We start from the raw sequence: 16,936 nt of genomic DNA on the forward strand, positions 1-16,936 counted from the left end.
ATATTGGAAAATTGTACTGTAGCCATAGACCTAAGAATGTGCCTGCATTGGTTATGTCTTTATTTTATCACCGCTGTCAACTACTTACACTTTCTGGCTATTAAGAAGAAATGCTCAGAGAAGCTGCATACAATATGTTTGATGCCTTAGCTTGAAGTAAACAGTGTGTTCCCTCTGAGTATTTCAATATTTTTTCCAGTGCTTGCTGTACTGTGAACAATATGGTACAAAAAACTAGGGCATCAAAGTGTTCTTGCAATAAAATTAAATTAATTAACTTTCAATAGAAACATGGGATACAGCCTTACTGCAAATCCTGCAGGGAATGATAAGTGCCCCATACACATATTAAAAGATACTGTGGTTAACACTCTGCTGTACTGTGCATGCACACTGTTGCTAAGAAACCATATTAAATTGCATATTGAGGGAACATGCTCAGCAAGGGTGATGCATCACACAGGGTCACAGAGCGCTTGGAATAATGGTAAATTAACCGTTTATTGGACATGAAAACCTGACTCTTGGTTGCACTATAGTTCCTTTGAGATGCAGAGATTCCTTGAACAGAAGTACCATTCACAATGCGAGCATGTGGGAGGTACACTGATGGGACATAGCATCCGTACTTCTGGGCTGTCCATTAAATGCCAGCAATGGCATGCATATTAAAACACACAAATGTATGCAATTCATAGCTTTCACTACTCAAACTACTGCCTGTTCTATAGAAAATGTGAGTCTGCAGCAGTGGGAAAGGACACTGAAAAACAAATGGAACAGAATGACATGGCCCATAGCTTCCTGTGAGTGTTTTCATCCGTATTGTGTACATTACATTTATCAACCATTGTATGGGTGTTTTGGAGAATTAAAAGTAAGCATGTTTATATATCAGTGTGCATAGTGTGTAGGTTTGTTTATTTTTTATTTTTTTTACAAAATATATCACTAGCTTTCTAGAATTGTATGAACTGCTTTGAACCTACTGTAGATGTACAATATTGTGTTTGTTTCTTGCTGGTTGGGGGAGGGGGTGGGTGGCCTGTGCTGTTGCACTGCGACTGAGCCGACTGTGAAAAGCAAATGAAGATGCAAACAGCCATTGTACTTGTGGTCGGTTACTTCCTAGTGCCTCTGCCCATATAAGGGAAAAACTTGAACTGCCTCATTTAGTGCTGAATTCAACTGCTAGTCACATTAGCTTAAGTCTGAGGAAGCAAAAAAAAATCTTTATTAATTAATTCTCTATTGTAAACATTCCAATAAGTTTTTTGGTTAAAAAAAAAAAAAAAAAAAAAAGAAGCAACGAACAAAACAATCTTGTTCTCCATCTGTGCTGAATAATGGGGTACACAAGCTGCAGGACAAAACATTGCAAACACCTGCCATATGTTTGCAGGGCACATTGTGTTCATGGCCTGTCCTTTGTGAAGTGATTTATTCCTTGTGCAGGGAATCGCTTTCTGATGGGGAGACTGTCCCATACAGACAAAGGTCGTAAGTTCAGTGCAGTGTAAATTGAAATATGGGATAATTCTGTTGAACTAGTGTCAAACTTGGCAGTACTTTATTAATAGAAACGATAGCATTCAAAGATGGCAGAACTTTGTTGATGTATGTGTGTTTTTTTCATTTATTTGCAGTATTTTGAAAATGAAAATAAAAAGATCCCCTTAGTAATACTATACTAAATAGAGAAGTTGATGTTTAACTTGCAGGCTGATTGTTGAGTCATTCCCATTGTTGTTACTGATTGACTGTGCACTCCCTAAGGCCAGCGTCAGGGATTTCCCCTGGTTGCTAGAATAGATGGTATTAGGCTTTACTGTAAATCGGTATTGGCTCATCCAGGAAAAAGATCAGGGTACTGTTTTATTACTGTGAGAAACTGCTTTTAAAAAAAGACTATTATGCTTGCACAGACATAGGGCTTTATATGTTTCCAGTCAGTTTCACAAATGTAACATATCATATTAAACTGAAGTTAACTGTCCTGAAACATTTTGATATTCTGTTTCTGAAATGTAATATTAATTCAATATGTACTGAGTGGGAGAGAATTGGGGGTCTGAGGAGTATGTTTGCTCTCTGTGACAGTTAATGTAACTTCCCCTTGCTCAATTCAGTTAAACACTCCCTAGAATCCCTTACAAATCGAAGAAGCAAAAATCTGGGTAGCAGTGGAACACAAACCCTAACTTTTTTTTTTTTTCATGATAATTTTTCAGCACAATAAACACAATTATTGATTTTTAATACCAATCAGTTGTTGTTTCAACCATATTGTACTGTATTTCAAGGCATTTTTTGTTTGTTTGTTTATCTACTACTGGTGCAATTTAGTAGTGCAGTCTTTCAAGTGATTCACAATGAATGACAGTGTTGTTTCTATTGGGGCTTTGTAATGGATGTCCGTCTGTGATGAAATAAAGTATCAGGTGGGACAATTGTTTTGCAGTGGGAGTAAGTATTGTATAATATAGTACTGTAAGCAGCACTGCAGTATGGACTGGGTATTATTATTATTATTATTATTATTTTTTTTTTAAATTATTATTATTTATCCAAGGCGACTTACAGAGACTAGGGCGTGTGAACTATGCATCAGCTGCAGAGTCACTTACAACTACGTCTCACCCGAAAGACAGAGCACAAGGAGGTTAAGTGACTTGCTCAGGGTCACACAATGAGTCAGTGGCTGAGGTGGGATTTGAACCAGGGACCTTCTGGTTACAAGCCCTTTTCTTTAACCACTGGACCAAACAGCCACCACAGTGCTCCAAGAATTGATTAGCTACATACCCTTATTGCAATGTGTTGTGTGGCTAAGAGTGAAACGTAGACTTTCTGTCCTTCAAGAACAAACACCAGAAGCAGGAAATATGTTCTATGAACACGTCCAGTTGTGGTATACCTAAAGTGGTTGCAAAACACAAACAAAGCGTGTTTACCACAACAGATACAGTACTGTACACTGGTCAGTGAAGACTAATCTGAATTTCAGCTTCATACTATTGACACTTCAAAATGTGGATGCCTACAGTGCATCATGAAAGACGAGCAAGGCTGTCTCCATGTGCTGTGCATGTGCCTGCTCATAGGGTAATAATGTACTGGCTTGCCTTTGATTCAGTATGCAATTTGCAGTGCAATACAAGAAAAAAGAAAAAAAAATGAGTCAGACTTGTTAACTGCTCGGTGCTAGTATATTCTGTAGCTTTTAGAGTTTCTAAATTATAAGTTGTAACCTAAAGCAAGAGGTTTCAACATTTAAAGGTGGCATTTGAACTACCAATAACTTTTTTTCAGTCTAAGGTTTGTTATTGTGTTGTCTAGATTCCCTCTTTTGTAATACTGTAATTCTATCTTGGGCACTGATTTCGGAACATTTTGGGGGAAGTAGGGTATGAGATTTGAAATGTTGTTTTGTAATTTCAATAGTTTAAAAAGTACTGTATTGCACACCTTCTTAGCACATAAGGTACATGGCTTTCACAGGAAATATTTTGAACCACATGAATTGATCAATATATGCTGTGGTGAGGAAATAACCTGTTGTGTGAGTGGCATTCGATGTTAAATATTCTACAAATCAAATTTGCACCAAGTCAGTTTTGTGTTTTAAACTTAAGTGAAATATATTACACCTAAACTAGTATGGCATAGTCTGCTGTAAAAAATAAAAAGCATGATTTATAGTAGATACAGTAACAACTTGTTTAAAAAAGTATACAGTACTGTAGGTAAGTCTCCTAATGTAAATGTATTAATCCTTGATATAGCTTTCACATCCAATAAGACATAAACATGAGACAAAGTTTTCAAGTTTACTGGTTTCTTCCTGTCTAATATTCTCACGGGACAATATCATTTGCACAGTTCATTGAACTTCCTACTTACCCTGCCTTTCATTGAACTTCAGGACTTCAGTGTTTCCAACTACAGATGGAGAAAAACATGCAATCCTCTGTGTGATTGCAGCTGCCAATTTGTAAAAAGTAACTTTGTATAACAGTTACTGCGTAACTTTATTTATTTATTGATTGATTGATTGATTGATTGATTGATTTAATTGAATAAAAAGGTATCATGTTGCAGTCAGAAATTGTCATCTTCATCTTGCACAATGTAACCATAAGAGTCAGACAGAATGGTCCTACAGTATGTTAATGTACCTAGCTTGGTTGAGGTTTCGGCATAATAAAAACAGACAGTGCTGTGTTCAAATATGACTCTGGCACTACTTCAGCAACTCGTATCTTATCAGTTTAGTCATTGCAATGACATTTGGTGTACAACGGTATTCTATGATTTTGATTACAGTATTGTATGCTTGTCCTGCAAAATAAATAAACCCTTGATTTCTGTTTTATTCTTTTCGGAGGTGGGGGTAGGGGGTGTCATGAATACAGAAACTATGGTGCTTCTACACCCCCCACGGTTCACATGTAGAAGTAGTTTGGTGATCTTGGATTAGCCCCAAGTTTACATCACTGTAATTCATATAAATATAAAAACAATATACCGTACAGTACCAGCATTATTCAGTCTGCATGAGAGTGGCACAGAACTGGGTTCTGGTCAGGAATGAGGTGTAACCAGCGCACCAGATAAGGTTTGGGGTCTGGAAGTAACTTTTACTCTCTAGTTTTAAAACTGAGCGAGTAAAATATATTTTCAGGGGGTAAGAACATTACCTTGAAGTGATGAGTAATCTCAATAAATACAGTACTGTACAATATTTATTGGTAATGGGATAGGCATTAAAAAATATACCTTCCATTTTAACACACATGTGTTCTACAAGGTTCTTTATCGGCTCAGCGCATTTTTTTTCGAGGTATCACACTGACTCTGCAAATTAATTACTTTTATTTTAACATTAAATTCTTGAACTCAGTGAACATGTTTAAAACTTCAATATTTAGCCATACAGATAAATAAATAAAATAAAGAAATGCATTAATAATAAATAATAAGTGAATGATTTCGCTAACTCATGAAACTTTATTGCTCCTTGCATGAAGGGTGGAGGTGGAAAACAAGATAAAAGTGCCGGATGCGTCCTATAGTCTGGACGTCGCGAGTTCGAGTCCAGGCTATTCCTTTGCCGACCGAGGACGGGAGCTCCCAGGGGGCAGCGCTCAATTGGCCGAGCGTCCCCCGGGGGGAGGGAGGGTTAGGTTGGCCAGGGTGTCCTCGGCTCACCGCGCACTAGCAACCCCTGTAGTCTGGCCGGGCGCCTGCGGGCTTGCCTGTAAGCTGCCCGAGAGCTGCGTTGTCCTCCTGTTGATCCCTGTGGGGAAAAAAGCACATAACTTGCGACGCCTTTTATTTGATTTTTTTATTTTATTTTTAAATATGACACATTTCACATTGTACTTGTAAAACATTTTCTCCTTGACAGGCTTTCTATTTCGATCCATTGTAATACACAGTACTGTACTGACAACAGGATTTTAAAGGACTTTCACCTCATTACACTAATCACTTTGTTGATGGTATCTAAGCATCTGGCAGATGTTACAGTAGCTCATGAAAGCCAAATTAACTCCTAATGGAAACGGCTTAGGGGGTATTACTGGATATAGTATGCATTAACTGTGTGGTCCGCAAGCCTACAGTAACCAGTCGGATCTGTGCAATTAAAGTGAGTGTGTGGCAGGTGGTGGGTAGTGTGACACTTGCATATTTTAAACTGTTTATTACCTTGCAGGTTTAAAAACAGCATGGTAGTTAATAAACCTAGAGTACATGTTGGCAAACAACCTGGAGAGTGTGTTTACCCTGCTGTTGCTATCCTGGGAATAGGTTGAGGGGAATGCAGCACATGGTGAGTCTTGATGTTGGATAATAAGCAGCAGAATAATTAATCCAAACGGGTGTGCTTGTTTGCCGCTGATTTATAAAGGAAACTTGAGAAGAATTAGCAGGCGTTTTTGGTTGCAAAGACCACAGTGAGAAAATGTAGTGGCGAGATTGCCTTTTGGTCAATTAAACAAGAAAGCTGCAGCACATACTGGGGTACAGTGGGGAGCACACTGAGCAGCTTTTTGTTGTCGGAATGTTAGTACCTTTTCAAAGAGCTTTGTGACTGAAGAACGCTTTATGCTGGATCACATCTGCTGTATTGTAATTGTAAAATGTCCTCTGGCACTAAAAACAGATCCCCTACCTCTTTGTGTTGTTAAGATGTATCTTAATCTGACAAAAAGCAATAAGTGTAAATATTATATTTAATTTTTTTGTTTATTTTACACACTTAAAAGGGAACTTTTTAAGGCTGTCTTGTCTACCAACCAACACTAGCATGGAGATTACTGCCCCCTGGTGGAAGCACTAAGCTATTTTCCCTTGTTCTAAGGGGAGTGTCTTGCTTTGGTGGTGCTGGCTCAGGTTAGTCCTTATTCCAACAGCAGTGATATAAAGAATGTATTTCTAGTAAATCAATTTCTGCAGCAGACCTAAGGATGGTTAACATGTTCTGTCTTGTATGCTGTAAAGGTGTAACTAAGCAAATTATCAATAAAACCTTGTCCATGTTATGCATATTTGTCATGACATGACATGATGTGGAACAAAGAGCAGCTGTAAAACTCAGGTGAAAGCTTCTTCACACAGACACAACCCCCTCCCCCCTCCAGTATTAAAGTAATTGTAATAAGAACCACCCATAATTGCAAACATCATAAGACAAGGAGACAGTGAAAAGGGTCTATATGGTTTGGCCTCCAGAGAATCAGTTTTGCATCAAACTTGAGATGTGTCACAACTTTGGCCCTAGTGGAGTAGTGCATCATTCAAATATAAAATTGTTGCACATTCCAGCACATTTTGCAAAGTGTTTTTAATTAAACTCTTCGATTTAACCCTGTATCCCACTTGGCTAATGTAAGGCAAAATGACCTAAACTATTTTGTGCTGTTTTCCAACAAAACAGTCAATACAGTAATCGAGTAGTAATTCTTGCCATCTGATGCCACCTCAGAATAAACAAAATGGCAGACCTGCCACGACATTAGATTTCTCCTGTATAAATAATTTAATAGTTTATTACGTAGCTTTAAAAAAAAAAAAGTTACTGACTGCAGTTTTTACATTGTTCAAAACCAGAAGATTCAGAAAAGTGACTCAAATTACCATTTTTATTCATGCAAATTTCAGTTTTTAATTATTGTTATAAAAAGTGTTTTCATTCCCGACATGCTCGTTGGCAGGATATGGCACAGTACCAAAGCAGCTGTTTAAAGCTATAGTGTACAGTAATTCAAAATAAATAAATAAAAACTAACAAAAATCTGCACTATAGGAGCAGGTGTACTACTATTGCTACTTTAATGCTAGCAGGAGGTCATAAATAAAAATAATTTTAAAGTCTTGGTCATCCCTTCATTTCTATTGTATCCGTGCTTTCATAGCTGCTTTGTTATAATGTAAGTGGTGGCTATGCTGAGCAATTTGAGCTCTGAAGGCTAGAAACATGCTGTACGGTATTGCAGGAAACCTCTGAACAATGTTCTTTTAACATGCTTTACTGTTGGTATCCATTTTAAAATGGTAGTAAGATTTGACTGAAGGTTTACTACACATTTGATTATATCTATCTATCTATCTATCTATCTATCTATCTATCTATCTATCTATCTATCTATCTATCTATCTATCTATCTATCTCTATCTATCTATCTATCTATCCAGCAAATACCAATTGATTTGTTTGTTTTCTTGTAGGCAGCAGTGTAAGATTTTGGTGTCTGTTAATATAATAGAAATGGCTGTATTATTGCCCAACCTTGTGTACTGTACAATCACATTTTACAATGTCTGCAGGGACCTAGCTTTTTAGTTACCACAGAAACCACGACAGCGGCTGAGTGGTTGGCTGAGGCAGCTCCCCGTGTCCTATTGGCTGCTGGAGTGTGTGTGAGTGGGGCTGACGAGAGAACTGCAGGCAGATGAGAGAGCTATCGGCATGAGCAGAGGAATGAGAAACTGAAAAGGACACAATATAAGAGAAAAGGTTTAGGTGGGGGAGGAGTACTGGGCAAACTACAGTAAGCAAGGAGAAGTGAGCAGAAGGTGGACAATCCCAAGGTACTGTACTACTGAAATCAGGAAAGCGTGGATAATCCTGGGGGCAGGGCAGGTTCTTGCCAGTCCACAATGAGATTTACATTCAGACTTAATGGTCACAATTGTGTGTCACTTCTGGGTCAGTAGTGTAGCATTGTTTGCTCTAGTAATTGAACTGTTACAGTGTTTGGCTACAAATTGGTCCTTGGATTTCTATGCCCTCTAGATTTCACAAGGACTTGAATCTAGAGCTGTTTCCTGTGACCCAGTTGAAAGCAATGTCTTGTAACGCATGTAATGAACATGATGTTAATGCCCTATGATTTTCAGTTAAGGGAAAGGCATGGTCAATCCTTTTTGTTCTGTGCAAAAAGTGGCAATTTGCCATTTTGTTTAAAAGAATTTTACTGCGTAGCAAATAAATGTTTAGTGTTACAGTACATTCATGTGAATTGATGTTAAATTGGAAGAGCGCTCAGAATATTTTCAGTCACTGTTCTGTTCTGAATACACTGTAAACCCACACAAGCTATGCTACTGAACCTAATCCATAATTAGTTTTATTTGGGATTTAGGCCTATTTGTGGGTTCATCTCCAGGGCAACATTTGAATGCATAAGGGGGGTGTCATATTTCCAATGCTTCAGAAACTGGAGGTTACTGTGCAAACCCCTCCATTCTTCCCCACCCTGTAATGAATCCTGGAACTAAGGTATAACATTGCTTATTGGAGAGAGTTAATGTCCATATAAGGCAACTCCTTTCATTGTGGGTGTCCCAGTGGGGGCAGTATTCTTGTCACCAGACCATCTTTTTTTTTGCTAACCCTATAGCTGGGTTTTTAATGCATGTTGAATTTTGGGGGGCGGGGGAGGGAGATCACTTGGGTGTATTTGTTTTGGCAGATGGAAACAAGTGGGTTGATTTGGTCGGAACAGCTTTTTTTGTTTTTGATTTTCAGTGAAATTTAGAATTGATGCTGAACAATGAAGATTAAAGGGGGTATTCTTGGGTAATGTAGAATGTATGTGCTGTATGGAATTGCTGGGCCAGAAGTGAATGATAGCATGCATCATTGCATCAGAAACTACAACTTAGTAAGTTGCTGCTGACACACAAATTGTGGCTTGTTTTTGCATAAGCCAGGAATGTACTGCAGTGTTTTTTTCTTTCTTTCTTTATTTTTTTAAACCTACTATACGGTTGCTATCTTTGTTTTGGTAAGATTGTATTGTATTGTATTCTGAACTGAATATCTTAATTATTAACTCAGTTGCATACTTGTTTGTATACTGTTTCTTTATTAGATATAGTTGCAAGATACAGTATAGCATAGATGTGGCATCAAAACAGGAAGCATTACAAGGAATGACAGCAGCGTGCAGTGCGTTCCAGGGTCTGAGATGGTCATCAAACAGAGTCTGACCATTTTCTTTGCTGTGGTTATTGGTTTATAAACAAGGTCTGGTTTATTTCCTGACCTGTCTTTTGGATATTCCCAAGTGCTGTTTATTACATTAAGAAACCATTTGGTCTGTTTTTGTCTCATCATCCGTAGATGTTACAAAAATCAGCCATAGTTATTCAGCCCTTTTTTGGCCGCACCTGACTACAGTTAACTGCAGTTGGTGAATGTTTGTGAATGAAGAATGATTGATATTTTTTTTTTTTTTTTAACAGAACAGTATGTTGTCAGGAGATTGTTGGTGTCTGTTTCAATGTGATACAATTTGCGGGACATATCCCCTAATTGATGTTAAAAACGAATAATAATAACACAGAAAAAATCAGCTGAACTATTGTCTTGTTTGTTTCTTGTAGAAAACAAGGATACGCTGATGCTATAAAAAGCAAGACTTTGAAACTGAAGTCCTTCTCCAGTAAGTAAAAAAGGTAACCCTTTCCTCTCTTTATTGTTTAGTTTTGTCATGAACCTTTTGTTAATGTCAATAACACCTCAGCCATAAACAAATGGAAAAAAACCTGTGGTAGCAATATGCCTGTAGTAAAATACACTAGTAATTTATCAGTAGGACAAGTTTCAGCTTTTACAACAAATACTGCTGCCTTTTGTAAAAGTCAAAGGAATGTAACGTCGTGTAGCATTTGCATTGGAGTGCGTATGCAAATACAGTATCGCATTACTATGGCAACTGATTTTCCATTCTGTTTTTAAAAACTGACCAATTCTGTGTTTTTTTTTGTTTTTTTTTAATCAATTTATTGATAATTAAACATGACATTTCAACACAAATATAATGTTGATAGTTAAAATAAGTAAATTAAAAAAATATTTTGACAATTATTGTTTTTATTAATGCCAATGTTTTCAGGCAGACTCTTGATGCTGTAATAAATAGTAAGTAAAGCACCTGAAGACACTTGCATGTCATAAAGTTTATGAACATAATTCGGCTCATTGCTGGCATTAAAATAATCAGGAAAACTTAATTATATTACCACAGTTCAGAAAACAAATGTCCAGTACTGTTGTGAGAGAATCATATTGCAGTCTTCCACCAACACTGTAGTTTAGTCTTACAAATAAAGGTGGTTTTAAAAGACCTGTTTAGCTTATTTCTGGCATTACAATAACAAAATATGAAACAGATTAGTAACAGCCCAACAATGTCATGTGAGAATAATGCTATTTACAGTACTCCACAAATGAAGTTTAGTGTTTTACTGGCATTACAGTAATCAGGATAAAATATGAAACACTTTGATAAAAAGGCGTATTATTATTATTATTATTTATTTCTTAGCAGATGCCTTTATCCAGGGCGACTTACAGCCGTAAAGAAAAAATACATTTAAAAAATCACAGTACAAGTATTAATACAATTAAGAGCAAGATAAATACAATCACTTCTAGTAAGTACACGTATATTACAAAATACGTATCAATATCAGAGCAGATAATAGTGTCAGTGGTAGTTACATCAGGATACGATTAAATGCAAAATACTACAGATTGAATAACACTTGTGTTGACTGACTCATTGCCCATTGTAATTGAAATAGCACCCCTCTGGATGTAAACACATAATGAATCCTCCCAATTCTTTCTTTGCTAATTCTGCCTTGTTGGCAAAATTTAACAAGAGGTGTGTATGACTAGCTTTTAATGGTATTGTCTCGTACATGATCAATCGAGTAACAGCAACATTTGTAGAATAATATCCCACCATCCTCATGTAGATAATCAGAAAATGTTTAGTTTTTGTCTTTTGCTGAAACATTGATTTTTTTTTTCATGGTTGGTGCAGCCTCCATGTTGAGTTTCAGCAGAGACGCGTGAGTAAAGTCACATGATGAAATAACTCCACTTTGCTGGGTGTAATGCCAAAAAAACAAACAAAAAACCAGAATACCTCTGCTTATTTTTCTCTTTTCTAGGAATACTACACAATAGTAATGCAAGGTTACCACTTAAAATGAATGCAGTCTCTAGTGATTTGTCACATTTTAATTTTTGTATTTATTACATTTTTTTTACAAGATGATCTGCAGAAATTATTTAAGCTATAACCACAGAATGCTTTTTGTCTTAGGAGGAAGGGTTAATAGAGTGAGGGGAGACTGATTTCTCAAAGTACACTAAATATACTATGTAGTATTCCGCAGAATATCGATCCCTACGATATATCATGATACCAAAATCCTACGATACCTAACATCGGGGTAAAACCAACTCTGTGATTGTGTGCTTTAAAAACAATATGAAGTAAGCTTACTAATTTCCGCTTAGCGGAAGTGACCAACTATACTGCGCGCTCTGGGAAAATGAAACTACTGCAGCAGTCACGGCTAATGCCGGGGAGAGAAGCTTGATGTGGGACTATTTTGGATTTCAGCCAGATGACAACAGCAATGTGGTTGAATGCGGACAGTCAAAATGTCGAAAGTGTTTTAAATAATTTTCTTAATAAGAAAAAAAACGTATGCCTTAATTTTTATATCAAGAAAACGTGAATATAATAGGCCTTCTTCTGATTTGGCTTTGTCCAGCGCAAATGTAGAGGCATAAAGTGTGTATCCTAGCAACACGCTAATCTACCGTACTACCACTAAAAGAAGCACACTGTCACATTGGTCAATGATGCATCGATTAACCAATATGTAATCGAAGCTCAGGAAATTTAGGGACAGATGGTCAATAATCAATGCATCGGTTAATTGTTGCACCCCTACAGTTTATTATAGTAGCCAGGGTGGTTGTTTGTTTTTTTTGTCTAATTTTACTTTCTTTGCAAGATTTTTAACAACCAAATGGGCAAATTGCCTCCTCTCGCTAGTAAAATGTCTTATGTTCTTATTTAAGGTGCACTGGGGCATTGTTTTGACTGAGACATTTGGCTTGAATACGTTTAAACAGAATTCTGCTCTAATAGCACATAAGAGGAAGGCATCTACATTAGTGGCCCGTTTGTTTTAGAAAATTAGAATTAAATATAATGCTTAACTTTGAATTTTTCACTATTGAATTGCATATCTTAGCAGCATTTTTAGTAAAGCAGTTCTTTGCCAGAAAAATATTTTTTTTATCCGCTGAACTAATTTATTAAATTATTTGGAAGTGGTTATTTTCAAAATATCTAACATTATACAATTGTAAAATGAACGCATAGTGTTTAAAATGAAGGAATACAACATTTGTGTGTATTCCTTAATGTAGTGTTTGTTTAAAAATAAATGTTTTACAGTGTACAGGAATCAATCAAACTAGTCTAGTTTAGCATTATACTCTGTTTATTTTTGTTTTACTTCCTAAAAGATTTGAACAGTATAGATTCATGGAGATATTATGTTGTATGTGACTTTAAGAACATAAGAAATATTACAAACAAGAGGAGGTCCATTTGGCCCATCTTAAGAACATAAGAAAGTTTACAAACGAGAGGAGGCCATTCAGCCCATCTTGCTCGTTTGGTTGTTAGTAGCTTATTGATCCCAGAATCTCATGAAGCAGCTTCTTGAAGGATCCCAGGATGTCCGCTTCAACAACATCTTGCTCATTTGGTTGTTTATTGATCCAAGCCATTTCTGAAGTAACTGTGTAAATCAGCTTCCACAACAGTGTTCATTTTTTCATTCCTTGCTCACATTTTTAGGACACTTCCTAAAATAGCTCTGTATGTAAAACACCTGGCCTAGTTGTGAAATGTCTGCTTCAAGGAAAGTATTTCTGTGTTGTTTTGTTATATATAAGAATTAAGAGATTCCTAATTCTGTTTTTATATGTAAGAAATAAAGAAAATGGTGTATTTTAGTGATGCGCTTTCTTACCAGTTTTATTTGAATTTTATAGTTGGTGGCAATGACCTTTTGAATATACTGCAGTGTTGTTGACTGTGTATTAGCCTCTTTTGCACTTGCAAAAAAATGAATTTGGCAGCCATTTAAATGTAGTGGACATAAGATCCAAAGTATTGCGATAGTATCGAATATCATGATACTGTGCATGGTATCGTAGAACACTAATACCGTGTAGTTGTAGCTGTCACACATGGCTGTTTTAAGATTCAATAGATCTTTGGATCCTCTGACTTTTTTTTTTTTTTGTAAATCCAAACTGTATTTTTTTATCACAGGAAAGCAGGATTTGGAATTCTAGTGAAAGTGAATGGTGTTTCCGCATGACAGAATTTTGGGGAATGCACTGTAGTCGGTTTATTTGCTTCAATACCTTGTTAAAAAAAAAAAAAAGACCTGCAGTAGACAGAACTAACTGTGCATTTATTTTTGCAAATCAGTAGCACCCTCTGGTGGGATATTCAAATATTACAGCAAATAGGGTATAAACCTCTTAATGTGTTGGTGTTTGTACAGTATACCTTCATTTTAATCACATGAAGTGGTTAATTTCAATAAGGCAAAGGTTTTTGTATTGGGAGAGTAGTAGAGGGAATGCAGTTTTTGGGCCATAATTGAATTGAAGAACTGACTTTTGCTGCAGATTTTCACCATGTTGTCTATAAACAGGGAAGTGAAATGGAATCACCTTTACAACAAACAGAAGTCTTGAGAATTATTTAAAAATAGTTGTAGATATACCATGTAAAAGCCAGCCAGCAAGCTTAGTGATTTATTATTGCATTAAATAGGTGTCTGCGGCAGTGGGACTCCGCCTCACAGGAAGTCTATGTAAAGCTTCCTGTCTGATTCATTTTCCTTTTGGGTTCAGACTATTGTATCCTGTTTACTTCTGTACTTGTCATTGCACTTTATTATTCTTGCTGTCTCACTATTGTACTTCCTAAGAGAAGAGAGTGCAAAGGCATCGTTTTTAGTAGAATACAGCATTTTATTGGTATAAAGCGTGGAAGAAACTACTCCAAACAAAAACGTAACTACAAATAACTATTATTTATTTTTTTCCTTTTTTAAAACCATTTGAATAATATATTGATAAGGGGTATTGTGGTTCTAACTGTCCTGATTCTATCCAGTGTCAGGATACATTATGTAAAAGGCATTTACTGTATGCTAGTGTTTTAGGACTCCACCACTGAAGTGTTTTGGCCCAGCCTTGTCTTTTGACTACAGAGCTCACAGATTTTCACAAATAGAGTTTAGAGTTTAGTTTGCTTGACTGAATAAGGAGGGGACAACTAGGCTTTGTCATAGAAGAAGATTATTATTATTATTATTAGTATTATTATTATTATTATTATTATTTACACAAATAGAAAATACTAAAAAATTGAGGGGGTCCCTGATTGGCTCACCTGGTAGAAGCACAGCCGTGTGGCGCGCAGTGTGAGTCATACAACGCAGGTTCATTTCTTGGCTGTTATGAGGGGGTCCCTGATTGGCTCACCTGGTTGAAGCACAGCCGTATGGTGCGCAGGGTGAGTCATACAGGGCAGGTTCATTTCCTTGCTGTGAGAAGTAGGCCGATCTTCGCTGGGGACTCCGAAGGGAGTGTCCCATTGGCTCTGGGAGGGTGGGGGGATATCAGCACTGTTTTTTAAAAAAAAAATGCCTTTCTTTATTTGTTTATTGGAAAAATGTTAAATAATGTCTCGTTTTGGAGTGATGTTTTTTTTGTTTAATTAAATATTTTTACTAATTTAGGGAAAAGTGCATTTGTAAACACAGTCCTACACTCAATGTTGTGGCAGGATTAACTTCACTTGAAAAATAAAATCTGTAAAACCAAAATCATAAGACAGTTGTGATTAAGCCCACACATCATTCCAGTAATCATTCAGAAGCTACATGCACGTTTTCAATCATAACAAACAAGATCAGATCACTAAAGCTCAGGATTGAAGAAACCTAATTCTCTGTGCAACATACTGTAGAACACATGAATTAATCATGTACATTACACAGTGTTGCCTGCCTGCTTCATCTAGGAAGTGTTTCCACAGTGTAGAACAGCTAGACCTGCATACAGTATTTGATTTTGTGACTTTCAGGTGCTGACCATGGTTAATATGAAGTTGTAATTTTATGATGCAAAATCAAACTCCTGTTTGAATTCCAGTGCGCTACTAAACAATTTTAAAACTGAATAATCCAGACCCTTCTGCTGGACCAGGCCTCCAGAGGCAGCATTTTTTAGGGTAAACTTAAGTTGCACATCTGTCCCATTTATTTTCTTCCCTCAGGTTCAGCAAATCAAATATAAAATGCTTGCATATAAAATAGGGCTGCAACAAGGGTACAGGTTCGGAACACATCCCTGAAGGAAGGTTCAAACCTGCGATAGTACTAATTTGCATAATTTACTGATGACGTCAGGGTAGCTACTTGTTTTAGAGGTAATCCATATAAATGCAATAAAACATTCACGTGTAGTTTAAAAATAGGTTATGTAGAACAGTAATCCTGTTTTTGTAATTTTAAATAAATATACACATTGTTTATTTACACGTAATTGAGGCTGCTTGCGACATACAGTAAGCTTGCATTGCAGCAGCACCAACTGCAGTGGACTTAGGCAAAACAAAGCTTTATTTAACAGTCCCCGTTACAAGCACGTTATCAGTCACATTTTACTACTACTAAAAATATTAATAATACTATGAACTTACGCCCACCTCCAGCCACAAGAGGCTGCTAACATCAATCATTGCTTTATCCTTCAGTACAGAGCCTTACAGCTACAGTAGAATAACCGAAAATGCTTCCAATCTTCAGTCCGCTGTTGAGCAACAGTGAAGCTTCAGGCAGGTTCTGGAAGATAACTCTGTGAGCACTTCGGTCTTACCCCCACCCACCTCACCCTGGGCTTCTCCCAAGCAAGACTGCTTCTTCTCCAGTGATGACAATTTCTAAGGGTCTTCTTTTAACAGTTATTGACTTACTGAGTCTGTCATAATCTAGGGAATATGGAGGCTGTCTGACCAGCAAACAAATACGTATTATCAGTATCTTATCAGGAGTTACAGTAACAATGAAATTAAATTTCAATTACAAAACAATTAACAGTATTATAAATGTAAAAGTCCTGTGCATTCTATTGAAAATACAGTTGCAAGTGAACTGCACTTGAAACCTGCATGTCCAATTCTGATCATGGGCATTTTTAAACCACTAAAGCAAGGCAACATCAGGGTATTGAGCAAATTGGAAATGCTGACAAACTTATAGGCCTGTGTTATTGTTTTTTCAGAATGGTTGACAAAGTGATTGCGTGAATGATGAAATCTGCAGCAACATCTTTCTTTTTCTTATATGGTGGTGCATTATCCACCGCTTTCAACACCTCCACTTTTGTCGGGAAAGATAGTACCCGTTTTTGCTCTGCTTCATTGAAATGGCATTGATGCATGAGCCCTATGACAACTCAAAATGCGTCACAGGATCAGTAATCCCGTAACCGCACTAAAATACAGAAGAGAGGTGC

The 16,936-nt window shown here is 36.8% G+C and overlaps 1 protein-coding gene across 9 annotated transcripts in view; it reads left to right on the forward strand.

Annotated features, from left to right (window-relative positions):
• The window catches only part of LOC117411198 (CYFIP-related Rac1 interactor A), a 61,539-nt gene that overhangs the window by 15,923 nt on the left and 28,680 nt on the right, over positions 1–16,936 (forward strand). For 3 of the 9 annotated variants that reach the window (XM_034018477.3, XM_034018481.3, XM_034018487.3), the window contains exon 2: positions 9,898–9,956. In XM_034018477.3, the coding sequence (XP_033874368.1) occupies positions 9,898–9,956 (59 nt within the window). Of the gene's footprint in view, positions 1–7,947; positions 8,098–9,897; positions 9,970–16,936 lie in introns of those variants that run through there. The other 6 variants (XM_034018485.3, XM_034018479.3, XM_034018488.3 and 3 more) reach the window with 3 other exon arrangements.

Source organism: Acipenser ruthenus, chromosome 6, assembly GCF_902713425.1.
Source record: "Acipenser ruthenus chromosome 6, fAciRut3.2 maternal haplotype, whole genome shotgun sequence".
NCBI lineage: Eukaryota > Metazoa > Chordata > Actinopteri > Acipenseriformes > Acipenseridae > Acipenser > Acipenser ruthenus.